The sequence below is a fragment of the Fusarium sambucinum genome, chromosome I, assembly GCF_050947815.1.
Source record: "Fusarium sambucinum isolate potato_lamoka chromosome I, whole genome shotgun sequence".
NCBI lineage: Eukaryota > Fungi > Ascomycota > Sordariomycetes > Hypocreales > Nectriaceae > Fusarium > Fusarium sambucinum.
In genome coordinates this window covers 7,428,210-7,443,429 of record NC_139294.1, presented here as the reverse complement: position 1 = coordinate 7,443,429, position 15,220 = coordinate 7,428,210, and the positions used below count along the sequence as shown (strand labels likewise).

At 45.4% G+C, this 15,220-nt stretch overlaps 9 protein-coding genes across 9 annotated transcripts; 6 read left to right on the top strand and 3 right to left on the bottom strand.

Annotated features, from left to right (window-relative positions):
- Positions 1 to 1,314: 1,314 nt before the first annotated feature.
- On the bottom strand, positions 1,315 to 2,316 carry FSST1_005141 (concanavalin A-like lectin/glucanase domain-containing protein; the record flags this gene model as incomplete). The annotated part of the gene is made up of 2 exons (XM_083231388.1): positions 1,315 to 1,960; positions 2,021 to 2,316. 2 exons carry the CDS (start codon positions 2,314 to 2,316, stop codon positions 1,315 to 1,317), a joined length of 942 nt encoding a protein of 313 aa, XP_083088571.1.
- Positions 2,317 to 3,550: 1,234 nt separating this feature from the next.
- FSST1_005140 (uncharacterized protein) lies at positions 3,551 to 3,868 on the top strand (the record flags this gene model as incomplete). The annotated part of the gene is made up of 3 exons (XM_083231386.1): positions 3,551 to 3,585; positions 3,637 to 3,772; positions 3,827 to 3,868. 3 exons carry the CDS (start codon positions 3,551 to 3,553, stop codon positions 3,866 to 3,868), a joined length of 213 nt encoding a protein of 70 aa, XP_083088570.1.
- A 1,150-nt stretch (positions 3,869 to 5,018) lies between these two features.
- Positions 5,019 to 5,603, top strand: FSST1_005139 (PLAC8 family-domain-containing protein; the record flags this gene model as incomplete). The annotated part of the gene is made up of 2 exons (XM_083231385.1): positions 5,019 to 5,306; positions 5,361 to 5,603. The coding sequence occupies 2 exons, from the start codon at positions 5,019 to 5,021 to the stop codon at positions 5,601 to 5,603; spliced, it is 531 nt and encodes a 176-aa protein (XP_083088569.1).
- Positions 5,604 to 6,128: 525 nt separating this feature from the next.
- FSST1_005138 (type II pantothenate kinase) lies at positions 6,129 to 6,954 on the top strand (the record flags this gene model as incomplete). The annotated part of the gene is made up of 2 exons (XM_083231384.1): positions 6,129 to 6,231; positions 6,278 to 6,954. 2 exons carry the CDS (start codon positions 6,129 to 6,131, stop codon positions 6,952 to 6,954), a joined length of 780 nt encoding a protein of 259 aa, XP_083088568.1.
- Positions 6,955 to 7,494: 540 nt separating this feature from the next.
- On the top strand, positions 7,495 to 8,166 carry FSST1_005137 (uncharacterized protein; the record flags this gene model as incomplete). The annotated part of the gene is made up of 1 exon (XM_083231383.1): positions 7,495 to 8,166. The coding sequence occupies one exon, from the start codon at positions 7,495 to 7,497 to the stop codon at positions 8,164 to 8,166; it is 672 nt and encodes a 223-aa protein (XP_083088567.1).
- A 329-nt stretch (positions 8,167 to 8,495) lies between these two features.
- On the top strand, positions 8,496 to 9,861 carry FSST1_005136 (uncharacterized protein; the record flags this gene model as incomplete). Its single annotated transcript, XM_083231382.1, has 3 exons — positions 8,496 to 9,119; positions 9,168 to 9,771; positions 9,848 to 9,861. The coding sequence occupies 3 exons, from the start codon at positions 8,496 to 8,498 to the stop codon at positions 9,859 to 9,861; spliced, it is 1,242 nt and encodes a 413-aa protein (XP_083088566.1).
- A 249-nt stretch (positions 9,862 to 10,110) lies between these two features.
- On the bottom strand, positions 10,111 to 11,442 carry FSST1_005135 (uncharacterized protein; the record flags this gene model as incomplete). The annotated part of the gene is made up of 1 exon (XM_083231381.1): positions 10,111 to 11,442. One exon carries the CDS (start codon positions 11,440 to 11,442, stop codon positions 10,111 to 10,113), a length of 1,332 nt encoding a protein of 443 aa, XP_083088565.1.
- A 589-nt stretch (positions 11,443 to 12,031) lies between these two features.
- On the bottom strand, positions 12,032 to 12,994 carry FSST1_005134 (ATP adenylyltransferase-domain-containing protein; the record flags this gene model as incomplete). Its single annotated transcript, XM_083231380.1, has 2 exons — positions 12,032 to 12,811; positions 12,887 to 12,994. 2 exons carry the CDS (start codon positions 12,992 to 12,994, stop codon positions 12,032 to 12,034), a joined length of 888 nt encoding a protein of 295 aa, XP_083088564.1.
- An 819-nt stretch (positions 12,995 to 13,813) lies between these two features.
- FSST1_005133 (Alpha/Beta hydrolase protein) lies at positions 13,814 to 14,993 on the top strand (the record flags this gene model as incomplete). The annotated part of the gene is made up of 2 exons (XM_083231379.1): positions 13,814 to 14,068; positions 14,115 to 14,993. 2 exons carry the CDS (start codon positions 13,814 to 13,816, stop codon positions 14,991 to 14,993), a joined length of 1,134 nt encoding a protein of 377 aa, XP_083088563.1.
- Positions 14,994 to 15,220: the final 227 nt, after the last annotated feature.

Genomic DNA, 15,220 nt, shown 5'->3' with positions numbered 1-15,220 from the left:
GGTTGAGGCACTATCATTTATACAATGATGCAACTCGGCGATAGGGTGGGATTGCCACAAGGTTACACAATGCTGCATTAACAATCCCGCGCGGTAATACGTACGTCGACAGGTCCTCAATAGTGGCTTTGTTCAGGGCAAAGCAGACAATAAAGTTTAATTACGCGGCATGCATGGGTGCCATGACCCATTACAGCTGGGATGCACCATGTGCTCTTGAACGCTATTACTAAGACGAAATAGTACGAGTCAGACAAATCCAGATTTTCCAGATCATCGCCAGGTGGGATACCGAATTTTATACGAGAGCTCGGAATTGATAGTATGGAAGGTTCCGATTGCTGGCATCTAGTCGTCATTCTCTGGTCAGTGGCTGATGGATTCTCTTACCGGCAGGTAGTGAATTGGAGTTACAGCGAAGACATTCCGTCCGAACGCGAGGCGAGATTTTCCGTTGGGCTTTTGGAACAACGTACATAAGTCTACCACATCTTTGTAGTACCGTAGATTTTCGGGAAATTGAACAACCATCAGTAGGGAGCTGTCGAAGAGGGGCATGGGTAAGGTAACTTGCTCTTATCAATCTACATAGTAGCTGACGATTTCCTGTGCATGAATAAATCATTGTAACCTTCCTCTCACGTATCATTGAGTCTAGACAATATAGGGGAGGGATTGACACGGCAAAGCCGATGACAAGCCTGAGCCCTGACGCTACTGGTGTTTAATTTCCTGGACACTGACGGCAATGCTACTTGACGATTGCCCATTTCGGGAATGCTCTGCGTGTCGCTGGAAAAAACAGATTGATAAGATCATCTTGATAATTGCAGCTGTCCGATATTTTATACAAGATACATCGGATCCTGATCAAGGTGGACTTTGTTGGGGCCATAGATGCATTCCTGTATATTTATTCCATGACAAATAGTCGTAAGTAGTAGTACACGGAGACAACAAACTGTACGCTCGAGACAAAAATTAAATAGCATAACCTGAATGACTATGTATATCTCTTCTGCTGCTAAGGCAATTCTTCCAATACTCTGAGGCGATTTCGTATCTTATCTTCTGTATCTTATCGTTATCTTATCATGCTGATATCGATGATAAGAGCTCTTATCGGTCAAGCTCTAACAATAGCATCAATCTATATAGATCAAGATCTATATCACAATGTGTCGCGCATGAGTTGTGTATCTGCTGATTTAACGTTAGTATGATCTGATTCAAGATTCTCAGATCATGCACAGAGTAGAAACGCAGGTAATGAAGCAGAACCACAAAATATGTGCTTTCGTATCGTTGGAACCGCTAGTAAGTATTACCCATAGGAGCAGCAGCCCAATCAGACTCGAATCTATGCCATCCTCCGTACTCAGGCTCACTCCCCATGTAAAGACTATGAACAACCATATCGTACTGTCCATCCGAGGGTGTCTTGCCACCGCAAACATTTCCACCCATGGCAACATTCAAAAGAATATTCATGTCCCTCATGGGCCTCGTCCCTTCAGGAATGTCCCCCTTCATGACGGGTCTGCCATCAATGTACCAGATCATTCTACCCTGCCCGGCGTGTCCACCTGACTGAAGCCACGCCAGGTCATACCGCACAGGCCGATGCTGCATGTCGGGAATCTTGGTGCCAAGGACGCGATGCTTGTCCGGCTCATGATGGTGTCCCCAGTGGAGACACGAGTGGTTCTCCATATCGCCGTTCCACGTCTCCGCTATGTCGACTTCTCCATCAGTGGGCCATGAAAAGGGCTCCTGCGGAAGTAGCCAGAATGCAGGCCAGATACCTGTCGCGCATGGCGAAGTGAGCCAGGCGGTGAGGACGCCTTGATCGCGAGAGAGCGTCTGGCGACTCACGAGTCGGGCAGAGGTATACCGCTTCGCATGATCAGACTCTGCATTGTTTGCAATGGCACGTAAAACAAGCTTCCCATCTGGAGTACTACAACGGCAATCAGTTATCGATAGATTTCCAGATCAGGTCAGGTGCTGATAAACTCACTGGAAGGCGTTTTGTTGATCGGCGGTGTAGTGCTGTAGCTCCTGATTACCCCAGCCATCCGGGCCGTTACCGATCTTTGCGTCCCACTCAGAGGAGACGGGTGCATCAGGGCGGAATTGGGGCTGCCAGTAGACGTGTCCTTGCTGCTGGTTCTGGCCCATGGGCTGTTGGCCTTGAGGAGGCGGAGGCGGTGGGGGGTAATGTTGCTGATTTTGATTCTGGTTCTGAGCTTGTGGCTCACCGACTAGATTTTCGAATTCATTCTTGAGGCGCTTGAGATGGTCTTTCCACGGCATGGTGAGAATATTAGCGATGAATATCGGTCAAAGAGGTTAGGGAATACGTAAAGGTGTATTTACGTGATGTATATGTAAAAGAAGGGAGAGGATTATTCAAGTCTACGACTTGGCATGACGTCACGAGCTTGCGTGGTTGAGTGGCTGGAGCTTTAGCCAAGTCTCAACATTGGGTATGTATCAACTACCAAGGTTGACAACTATCAAATGAAGCTATACAGACAAAGCAATTATAGGCTGCAACGTATTCATTAATTGTTGTCAATTACATCCAACACCTCAACAGGTCAGCACGACAGTTCAGAGATGTTATATAATCATCGAATGTTTTGAGAATCATCATGCGTATATCTCGATAAAACTTGGAAGATGATAAGGGGGAATAGTTTCAAGATATATTCGGGCCTTATCTATGGTGGTTGATTGAAAGGAAAGACCGGTGTATCTTGGGCCAAGATGTTGCCTGATTTGCGATCTGGATCGGATTAGGATCCATTGAAATTTCCCTTTTTCGGCAGACGCCGTTGCCAATCATCAGATGGTTTTTAATAGTACCTGAAAAGTTACACTGTAGAAGAGTTGAGTGAGATAAACTGCCAGAATCATCTGCGTATCACTTGGTGAGAATATCGTATAATGGGACATATAATTCGAACGATAAATGAGTGTTGTAACAACATGTGGTAGAATAATGTATCAGAGATCAGACAATATTGGAGCGCTGTTTCGGCTTGTTTGGACGCGTCTTCAACCAAATATTTTAGTGGACAGTTATAATGATTGAGACGCGTTAGCTGGCCTGACTCTTCCTGATCATCGACCGCGTAAGGCGGCTTCTTATCGGCAATCGAGTAAAAAAAATTAAATGAAAAAATAGACGAGTTTCAATCATCAGAACATCTCATGTTGTCGCCCACAAAAAACCACATATAAACGATCTGGATCTCCTTATGGCCCGATTTTGAGCTTGATTGAGCCTCCGGAAGTACCCGACCAGGGGTTCCGGGCCATTTTCATGGCACCACCAAGCGGCCTCGAAACACCGCTACACCACGCCATGGACATTGAAATCAACAATGCAAGATACGACATGTATAATATATAAGATATCTACAGCATCTCGTTTAACAAGATTCAGAACTACTCATATCTACAGTAATATCTACTACATCAATTGATTTGTTCCTCACTTGTCTTGAGAAACAAAACAAACGCTGGCATAATATCATCCAATATGCAACCCATCCTAAGAGCCATGCCTGTCGAAAAGTGAGCCTCAAATCTCCACTCATCACCAGCCACATACTAACAATTCACCAGGATTGTCCCTCTTCTCTTGACAGTTGGCAGCGCCACAGTCGTTGTTGGTGGTGTTCGCACAACACTCAAGCCACAGACACAATCACGGTCATTTGATAGAAGACTTGCTTCATACAGCACAGCACAAAGCGAAAAGGTATGTTACTTATGTCTTTTACATTTTGCAACATCATCACTAACAACTTCATAGACTATGACGACTATGATTTATAGCACTTGGCTAGAAGACTAAACAAAGCCATCGGTTAAGAAATGCAGGCGTTTCAGACCACCACATCGAAATCACGACACTTAATGCACATTCACGAACAAACACATACACATATCTAGAGTACTTGCTGGCAAGATCAACTTCTTAAGCAAGACCAGTACACTACAACTATTACACTACGGCCTGGATTAGGAAAAGTTACATAAACTAGCGAATGATAGAATTATGGGCAAAGATCCCACTTGAACCTTTCAATGTTTTCACATGAGTGATGATGCAAATTTGACCATTCGTATGAGAATACCATAGAGACTTATCTATGAGATCGACAGGTATGAGTCACTGACCTCATTTCACAGACAGTATTTAAACTGCATGAGGCAATTGCCGAGTCTCAGCCGCAGCGGAATTGAGGCGCTCATAGGAAATAACAGCCAAAGTAGTGCGTTTCAGGTGCAAAGACAAGCAATTAATGCCATGGCTCTTTTATTCCGCTATGAATCATGTCAACTGCCGAATGAAACATGACCTGACAGTTTCGCAGTCCCAATCTACCACACTCGGATAATTTGGGCGTTTGTTGTATTTCGTGCACACAATATACAAGAATTGCAATGACCACGATGAAGAATAGGAACGTGATTAATCTCAGGGAATAAAGGGATAATTAATAATTTAACTAAAATCTCCCGATATCTGTAAGCTCAACGATAACTTTGGAGGCTTGCAGCTGATCCCCAAAGCTCATCTTAGCTCCAACGCCCAACCCGCAAACGACTCTACCGTAAATTAGTGGCGCTTCAGCTTTCGCCTACTGCCATGTTGACTACCGAATCAGATCCTTTTCTAACATCACAGGGCTGAGATAGCATTCCGCGTGATACTCCAACTAATCAACTGTGATTGGTTATTTTGTGCCTCGCGTCGAAGAAGCAATTTCGTCGTTTGCTTTGGGCATGTCTGCGCGCTGATCACGACGTTAGTATCAGGCACTCAAGTCATAGCTTGATGATTGTGGAAAGTAACTGGCCCTTGGGCTGAATGGCGTTGTGTCTGAAAGCAGGATAAGAACCAGTCTTGTCCTCCATGTTTTCAGTCTCAGCCAGCCAACTGTCACTGATTCTTCACCTTGTCACTCCTTCAATACCGATTTTCTTTACTCGTCTTCACAATGGCCACCCCAGCCCAAACAAATACCCAAAACAATGGTCCTATTGACCACAACGACCTTAATGAATGGAAAGGTCGTTTCAACGACGTCCTCGCCCGTCCCAGCGAACATGTCAACTCCAAGTCTCCCGAGACATCTCAGCCTTGGCAGAACAGTTTCTTCGGCTGTTTCAGCCCTATCAGCCTCTGCGCCATTACATGCTGTGTTCCTTGTGTGACCTTTGGCAAGACACATCATCGTCTTCAAAAGAACAACAACCTTGAAGGTTACGAGCCAGTAAACACTTCTGTATGTATTCCCCCAGATAACCAAGTTGCGATTTATGTACTAACAAGCCTCTAGTGTCTCATGTTCTGGGCTTCTACCTGTGTTGGTCTACACTGGATCCCCCTAGCCCTTCAACGCGCCAATCTTCGTGAGAAGCATAACCTTCAGGGTAGTTGTCTTGTTGATCTTGCTACTGCTTGTTGCTGTGGATGCTGTGATTTGATTCAGCAGGATAAGGAGGCTGAGTATCGCGAGGCTCAGAGCGTTACTACTGGAGAAGGATACAAGGTTAATGAGGGTATGAACATGCCTGCCTGAGTTACTAAGTAGCATTGGATGTTTCGAGAGTTGCTGTTTGAGTTGTGTGTTCAACACGAGAGATACCCGATGGATCATGATAATAATCATTGACAATTACAATACACAATCACGGTCAGGCGAGAATGAATCATAGTAATTATTTACAGTTTGTTAAAGAAATAAAGTTTTCCCTTTCTTTAGGAACCTCTTAACTGAGCCTAGAGAAAATCAAAGATATTACCGAATCACAGTAAATACATTAGAGTTTGGATTACCATACAAAGTTCAACTTGATGCTCGGTGAAAACGTATTGGGATGAATCTTATCTTATCTGATGGCAAAAGACCCACCCAGAATGAAGTCTGTGAAAATTCAGCAAATTAGCTTGTGTCCCCCTTAATTCTCGCAACTACACTAGTCTTCTTTCAGTCACCGCATCAACATCAGAACAGCATCAGTCACATCCCCTTGCCGACACAGAACAAGACTGCTCACAATCTCACTTTGTACTATCATCATTTAGAGAAACACAAACAGCCACTATGGATATCGCCCCGGACCAATTTCAGGATGCGGCGCTACAATACCTAGTAAATCCTCTGGATGCTACTCAAATATCAGATGGAATAGACGGTTCAAGTCACGGTATGACCTCCTCACTAACCCTGAAACAAGTATTAACTGTGATCAGATAACCGTCCACCGATTCCGGGTGAAAGCTGCGAGATCTACACTTTTGCTGATGAGACAATCGTCCCTTCAACACCGCCAAAGTCTCACCCATATCTACTTGTCAACATCGGTTCAGGAGTATCCTTCTTTCAAATCACAGAAAACAACCAGTGCCAACGTATTTCGGGCTCGTCATTTGGTGGTTCAGCACTATGCGGTCTGCTTCTTTTGCTCACCAGAGCGCGTACCTACGAAGACATGCTGGAGCAAGCAGAAAAGGGCAACAACGCAAACGTCGATAAACTGATCGGAGACATTTACGGAATGGACTACAACAGAATCGGCATGAAGATGACGGCTGTTGCATCGACATTCTGCAAGGCTTTTAGTTTGGAGCATAGACCTGACGCTGAGGTGGAGGCTCAGAGTGTCGAGAATCCTGCCGACATCAAATCATTTTCTGATGCTGATATTTGCCATTCTTTGGTTTTTGCTGTCTTCAACAATATTGGTCAACTTGCCACGCTGCACAGTCGTATCCACGGTAATCCGGATATTTACTTTACTGGACCTTATGTTCAAAACTGTCAACTACTTATCAGGACGCTGTGCATCGCAGTACGTTATTACTCTCAGGGCGAGAAGAAGGCACATGTTGTGGTAAATCAAGGGCAAGCTGCAGATTTGAGCACATAAAGTAGGGAGACATCTGACAATAGCCAGCATAGCATGAGCATGTATTTACAGTTACTCTACAATACCACTGAGTTTTTATGTTGAATTTTGACTTAACAACAACGTGTCTTGAACTCATTTGAGGTAGTATTCTGGAGAAAAGTCTTTAGGCAGGATGCATCTTCCAGGTGAAAAAGACGAAGGTAAATTTATAAGAGTTTAACATTCCCAGCCTTCCCAGGGTATAAAAAGGGGTCCCCATACATATCCTTTTTCTTTCTGCCATCCTACTTTCCATCTCGCACACCATCAATAAAAATGGATGCAAACTTTTTCTTCTCTGTTCCTGAAGCAGACGATGCCAGTTTGATGATTGACGACAAATACTCGACGGTGTTTTCTGACAACCAACCCCAACAGCAGTCATGGCAGTGGCCAGGCCAGGCACACAGCAACTATTCCCCGTCAGCGAATTCCGACATCCTATCTCAACAGTCGTCTTCGAGTGGGAGCTCTGTACAGGGGCCTCACACCATTCAAGAGCCAACCGGCAAGGCTCGAATGGACGTCCGAGTACCTCGAATCGATGAGATGAGTTGCAATCAGTTCCTACTGCCACTGAACGATGGATTTCTCGATAAACCGTTTTTACAGGACAATGGACTCGGCCGTGATATTTCTGCTCAGGGACAAAATAACAATCCTTTTTTCCAGGGGTATGGTCAACTGATCGAGCCGAATCCCTCGCAATACCTCGGTCCCGCCGATCCATTCCGCCTCTTCGTCAAAAGCCACGAAGATTATAGGCTGACCAGAGATATTTGCCGAAAATTGGGTGACTTTCAAACCGGTAAGCCTCTGGCGGTATTTTGTCTGATCTGCCAGGAACCTCTTCCTAAATTTGCTGTTCGATGCGGATACTGCACGGAGTTCCGACAAAAGCAGCCCCCAGATACATTAGAATCTCGCTCATGTATCATTTGCAAGGCTGACGCTTATTCCTGGGAAAGCATTTTCTGTAAGTACCATTCGAAACGGAGAGCCATTTTTAACCCTGGTGAGAAGAGAGCCCTCGTACAGGCAGGCATCTGCAACCTATGTTGGCGACAGGATGCAACACCAGGAACACGATACCGGACCTGCAAAGACTGTAGAGAGTTACGGACGGAAAGATCTCGCCGTTACAAAAGGATGAAAGAAGAAGAAGGTTTAACACCGGTGGAAGATGGTTGAGAATTACGCGAGTCGCATGATACTCCTCGAAATATCGGCAACCTCCAGTCGCGTGCATCAAAGTCAAAGGTTTTGTTGTCATTAAAGGAAACTCGTGGAACTTTGCGAGACACTTATCGCATGTGAATCAGTTATATATCCTTTTGCAAAGACACTAGATCAGAATTCGGATCCTGTCGGTATTGAATCAGGTAGAGAAAATGTCTTGAAGTATAAATAGATCTGTTTTATACGTAACTATCTTCTCCCTTCTGCAACTACCTACCGTACTCTATAAACAAGATCTGTTATTGCAAACTATCTAAAGACAACTCCCCACCACTTGAACCATGGATTCTTCACGTCCATACTATAGATACGGCTACTACTCGAATGCTGATACCCCTCCTCCTATCGAGAGCTTCGATGACTCTGCCTCTGTGGCACAAAGTTCGGGATACGGCGAAAGACGAGACTTTGTGTCTTCTCTTGTAGAAGGCTATGGTAGCAACTTACGACAAGACAATCCCTTTACACCACACACAAACGCTGGAGCTGATACTGAATTCCATTCCACGCAGGAATATGGTGGAAGAGGATATCTTTCGAATCGTCCCACAGGAAGCTACAACAGCAACACGCAGTTTGGCAATCCCTTTCTTCCACAACAGTCCAGCGCAGGAGGTAGTGCTCCAATCAACTACTCGCAAGGATATGTGGGAGGAAGAGAATTTCCCGACAGTTCCGTAGAAGACTACCACAGTAACTTGCGATTTGACAATCCGTTTATAACACGACAGTCAAATGCCGGAGGTGGTGCTCAGTTCCAAACCACACAAGGATATGGTGAACATAGTGAACCCTCCTACTCACCTGTCCAAGATTATAGGCAGAGCTCTGGATATGACCAGATGGAAAATTTCCAAAGTCGTTCCCGATACAGGACGATTTATCCGCAGACAGGCACAACAGAAGTAAATAAGTGAGTCTAGTGACGGAGAAGACAATTCTAATATTTCTAGGCTTACGCACCACAAGGATTTGATAACAGCTTTGAATTTGACACCTCTAGTTCTCCGCCTCGCAACATCCCGACTCTTGGTTATGAGTCTGGATATTGCACCAACGAGATATCTAACAATCCATTTGCATCTTCAGCCTCAACAGCCCAGTCTCACTACTCACAAGCTCCTTACTACCAGAGCGCTTCTACAGGACCTTCTTACAACCAGGGCCGTGGATCTCAAAGCCTAGCCTCGGAGTATCATGACAACCGTCAGTATGGAGGCTCGTACGACAAGACACAGCAAGATCGCCAGAACCAGAATCAGTATACTCCCAGAGGATCACGCGCTGTCACACTTTTCTGTGTGAATTGTAAACTACTGACAAAAGAGACAGCCGTCCGTTGCGGTCCCTGTAACGAGACGCATCAGCGAAATATTGTCGAGGGCATGGCTTCGTTGGAAACTCGGTATTGCATTATATGCCGTGTGCCCATTTCTGGATTGGACATCACCTGCAAAGACCATCGCGGCCGAAAGCACATCAATATTGAGCAAAAACGTCTTATCGCAGCGAATGAGGACTTGTGTCGTTACTGTTTCTCATGTGAAAGAAAGACAGGTAACAATCGGTGCGAAATGTGCAGTTTGACATCTGGCATTGCGCGTTTTGAACGGCGCCACAGGCTTATGAGTAGGGGGCTCTGTTTAAGGTGTGGGAGAAACCCTTCGGTTCCTGGGATTCAAGCTTGTGAAGTGTGTCATGAGAAGAATCGCCAGGATTCCCGACGGTATTATCTGTCAAAGAGAGGTTCAAAGGCGTCTGATAGGCAAACCGCACCGCAATAACTTTAACCAACACATTAGAAATATGTTATAGTAGCTAGACAATTAATAAATTTTAAATCAAAACACGGGCCTTTGCTTGATTTGTTGTAATGTCGATGTATAGATAATCTATCTAGTCCATGCCACCTTGAGCAAAAGATTGTCGTCTTAAATCCACTGACCGAAGGATTGCCCAGAAGTGACTCATATCCTGTTCTGTGGCATTCTCTGGTATATGGGCTGGCCAAAGAGTAGGAGAGGATGTGATACTACCACCAGTAAGAATCTCTATCATCTCAAAGTCCAACCGAGAAACAGCCCATTTTAAAGCGTTGTGTGACGGTTCATCCACAGTCACACCATCTCTCACCAACAGCTTAACTATCGATGTGTCACGGGTCTTTGCACCTTCCAAGACCTCCTTGCGAGCCAGCAAGCTATCTTCAATCAGTTTGCAATCGGATAGAAGTTTAAAGAAGGCTAGTCGCGTATTACTTGGGCAACGAGATACTAGCTCAAAGGCTTGGTGACGGATGTTGAAAAATATTTGGTTTGAACCTGAATAGGCCATCACGATTGCTGTAGCTTCAAAAATTTCCAATCCGAGTGTGCTCAGCAGCAATGAGGCAGAGACTAGTTCCGGACGATTTGCCAAGAGCATGAGGAGGAATGATACAGACAATATCCCTCCGCTTGTGGCCCTGAGAATCTCTCGATGGAGACATTCCTTCCAGGCGCCAGTACCCATGGAATCAGGAGCTGATAGCAATAGTTCTATCATCTCCAAGTTACCAGCTCGGATGTGCTGGTCTACCGTCTCATCGTCACTCGACACAACAGCTCCAAAACTGAGGAGTAGCTTCATCGCCCGTAACGAAGGTTTGGACAACGCGATGCCAAGTGCTCTGTCCAAAACGGCTTGGCTGACTTTGAGCTGACACATGAGATGGATGTAGTTCAAGTTGTCAAGCAATATAGCTCTGTCCAACCACGTCATTTTGGCCGTAGTTGTTTCAAACTGGACAACGTCTGAGCTTAGCTGCTTGTTTCTCAATCTCCTCTCGAGAGATTCGTCATGAAGGTGTCCCCAAAGTTCATCCATCGAAAGTAGACGAGCCCGCATCAACAACGCCTGCGCGACTCCAGCAGGAGGAAGCGTAGGTTTGCTAAGCAGTGCGTCAAAGGCTCTGGCAATTTCATATTTTGTGAAAGTCCAATTCAAAGTATTGCACACTGCGGCCTTTTGTGATCTGGTGCGGATATGGTGCCGCACCTGGCTTTCAGGAGGTTTGTAGTCGGGAGAGCATTTGCGTGCTTGAACAAGGAGGCTGTGTGCTGTGTCGCGATTTGGGAGGTCGGAGTGAAGGAAATCTTGGTCTGCGGGTACGGTGAGACGGGAAAGACGTAGAGGAGGATTGAGGTTGGCTTTAAAAAGGAACCATTCTACACGAGATTCTTTGGCCATGTTTATTAAGATTGGTGGTAGTGAAGTTGTAGGTACGGATGAAAATGTTATTAACAACGACTATTTGTATCATACATATAGATGCTTCCCGGCCGTTATAATGAAAATGGTACAAGTGGCAAGGTGCAGTACACAAAGGCGTATACTTACATCCCGACTGAGTCTTGAGGGCTCATTTTGTAGTTACTGTAATAGAGACCAATTAAAGAGCTGGCTAGGATGTCGGAAAAATAGTTGGCTGTTGGCGAGTCAGATCATGTCGGGCATACCGAGGCGTAAGCAGAACAGGTACTTCATTACGGCTTTCGATTGGTGGCTTTTGAGCATCAACTGTTGAGTCGACGTATGCTATTGGGTGTTACGAACCATCCAATTGCAAAAGAATAAATTTGACAACGCCCGACTGCTGTGAGATAATCGTTACTGAGGCAAAGCACATATGTGGAACTTCTCTCGAACTCGTCACTATCTTGTTCTTAAGGCGAAGAATGACATACAGCACGTAACATGGAAGACAAAACTGCATAATCTTGAATCGATATAGAGTGTCTTGAAGGATACAGGTGAACGTCTGCGCAGAAACAAAAGGCTAGACTGTCTTCGGGACACCGAGCTCCCGTAGTGCATTAACAGGCCCAATTCGGATCCAATTGTCAATCTCCTCTCGGGTCGCAACAGCAATAACTCCCATCATACTAATCGAATTAGCCCCAGCCTCTTTATTGACAGCCGCTCGACGTCGCGGGAGCACAATCATCCATTGATTCGTGACCAACATGTTATGTGGGATTGCAGCTCCTGTTGGTAGACTGTCGGCATGCTCAGATAGACCTTGTCCCACGTCCGTAGCCTTTTCCAGAAGTTTGTTGTAAGTGTTCAACAAGTCGCTGGGTCTGGGTGATGGAGACTCGAATCGATGATAAAACCACTGGAATGGGACGTCGGGCTCTGCAACATCCTCGTTGTCCATGAAAGCTGCGAAACTGTCTTGGGGCTTTGGTATCAATTGCATGTGTTTGTGTAGTCGACTACATCCCCCATCTTGTCCGCAATTGAAGAAGGCAACATAGTCATCACCCAAGTCAGTCAAGATGCTACTCAGAGCCTGCCAGTCGTTCTGGTCTAGTGGCTTATGTTGACGCTTGTTTCCGTCTGAAGTGAGCAGCATGAGATGCGGTTTTGCAAAACAAAACTTGTTGGCGGCTAGAAAATGAGATTTGCCAACGTCACAAATCTCATAGCCAACGGTTTTGATATCGCTCCCATCTCGCTCTTGTACAGTTACTGCCTCACCGGGCTTTTCGACTTTGCCAGGGTTCACTTGTAAGGTAGGCTTTCTTTCGAGAGCCGATGTGAGGATGAATTGAAACTACGAGTCAACGTGTCAGTGCTATGATCATGTTGTATTCTCAGCCATCGGCTCAGCTGTGAAGTCCTTCCTTACCTTGAGACCTTTGTCCTCATATTCAATAATTCGTTGTTGTTCGTCGAAAAAGACCAGGTTCTTCTCGATTAACGAATCGAACTTGGACAACACAACTGAGTTATTCATTGTGCAGTTGTTGGCGCCGATGTCACAGCTACGGTAAAGCTCGTCAAGTAATTTGTGAACTTGACAGGTGACTGACTGACTGACGTTATCCAAGATGATGCCTGTTAAGTACAAGGCTCCCTAGCAAAACACCAGGGATCATGGCTTTGTCATATGAATGATATAATTTGTATTAGCCGATGCTTAGCCGTTTGGAGAGGTAACAGTGGAGACTGTATCGGCAACATAGCAGAAAACACCTTGCATCAGATCGAAGGCGTCTGTTGGCTGTCAAATCCCACCCAGAACTATCAAAGAAGTACACGACCATCAAAATAAATCGATAAACAATTACATAGATACTTATGTTGATCTCTTTTATCACATATGAATCTGTTTAACCTGGCTCTATCTGTCAGTGGTGTTTAAATATGAGTCGGACAAATAATAACCAAATAACATTTAACCACTTGGGAAGCGGTCTGGATATATTTCCAGTAGATGAATGGTTGTACAGCAAATTACTAGAATGGATTGGAGCAACGGATATTTCACTTAGAACTAGTACTACCGTTAAAATCCGAATCGTGGAAAATTAAGTGTAACCTTGACAGGCTCCGTTCAACCAGGGTTCATGTTCTAGCTCGTCAAATACTACACCGCAAATGGTGCCACGAACTGATGATCCCGGTCACAAACTTTGCTGGCCTTGAGCGATTTAAGACATCGCCATTGCCCGCACTTGAGAGCAGACAATAATCTCCTTATTTGGTGTCTCCATCGTCCACCAATTCTCTATTCGTCCCCGGATCCGTCGTCAATTGGCCTTGTTCGATAATCATGCGCTGGACGTCTGTTTTCGTCGTCGCCGCCGCCGCCACCTTCACAAACAGTGTTGTGGCGGCAAGCGAGAACAGTAAGAATGAAGTTCCTTCTATTCGCTCATATTTCTATGTAGGAGGAGGGTATGTTAGCGATGGTGCGGGTGGGGAGATATTCCGTGATCAAATGTATGTCGAAAGACTATCACCAGCTGGAGGTGCAAAGAAGGAAACACCTATTGTTTTCATCCACGGCCAAGCTCAGACGGGCACAGTAAGTGAACACATATTCTTAGATAGCCTCAGCTGACAACTGGCAGAACTTCTTGAACAAGCCTGATGGCGGACGCGGGTGGGCATCCCAGTTCATAAGTCAAGGCTACGAAGTCTATATCGTTGATCAGACCTTCCGAGGCAGATCAGCGTGGTCTCCTGCCTACGGTGCTGCAAAACCCTCCACATACTCTGCTGAAATCATCGAGCAGCGCTTTACAGCCGCACAAGACTTCAACCTGTGGCCACAGGCAAAGAAGCATACACAATGGCCAGGCACCGGACTTCGCGGAGATCCGGTTTTCGATGCCTTCTATAGCTCGAATGTGCAGTTCATTAACAATGCTACCTACCAACAGGAAACTGTCCAAGCTGCTGGAGCTGATCTTCTTGACAGAATCGGCAAGCCTGTTGTCCTTTTGGGTCATAGTCAGGGAGGCATGATGCCGATTCTCATTGCGGATGCTCGTCCTGAACTTGCTAAGGGTTTGGTACTCCTCGAGCCATCAGGTCCGCCGTTTAGAGATGCAGTATTCGGCAACAAAACCGCTCGAGCCTGGGGATTGAGTGATATCAGTCTTACCTATAGTCCAGCTGTTACCGATCCTTCGACCGAACTCATTAAAGAGGTGCAGCCAAGCCGGGGCAAAGACTTTGTCGAATGTATTCTCCAAGCTGAAGAACCTACTCCACGTCGTCTTGTCAACTTGGAAAAGAAGCCTATCCTGGTCATAACTGGCGAGGCTTCGTACCATATGCCTTATGACTATTGCACAGCCAAGTACCTAAAACAAGCTGGGTGCTCAAAGACCAAGCATGTTGAGCTTGAAGAGGAAGGAATTCATGGTAATGGGCACATGCTGTTTATGGAGAAAAATAGTGATAAGATCCAAAACCTTATAGAGACATGGATCCAAGCAACATGAACCTCTAGATACTGAATGACGGTAGCCATTTGGTGCTGTAGCTGTCAATGAGCTATGTTGAATCTGCACTTTATGTCAAACGTTCAACTTGATAATGAAGTTCGATGTGAACATCTCTGGCGATAAATAGAATATCAACTCCCGGGGTAATACAATATACTTCCTGATACATTGGGTCCTTTACATTGTATCTGTAAAACAACTGCCTGGCCGTGACGCATGATAAT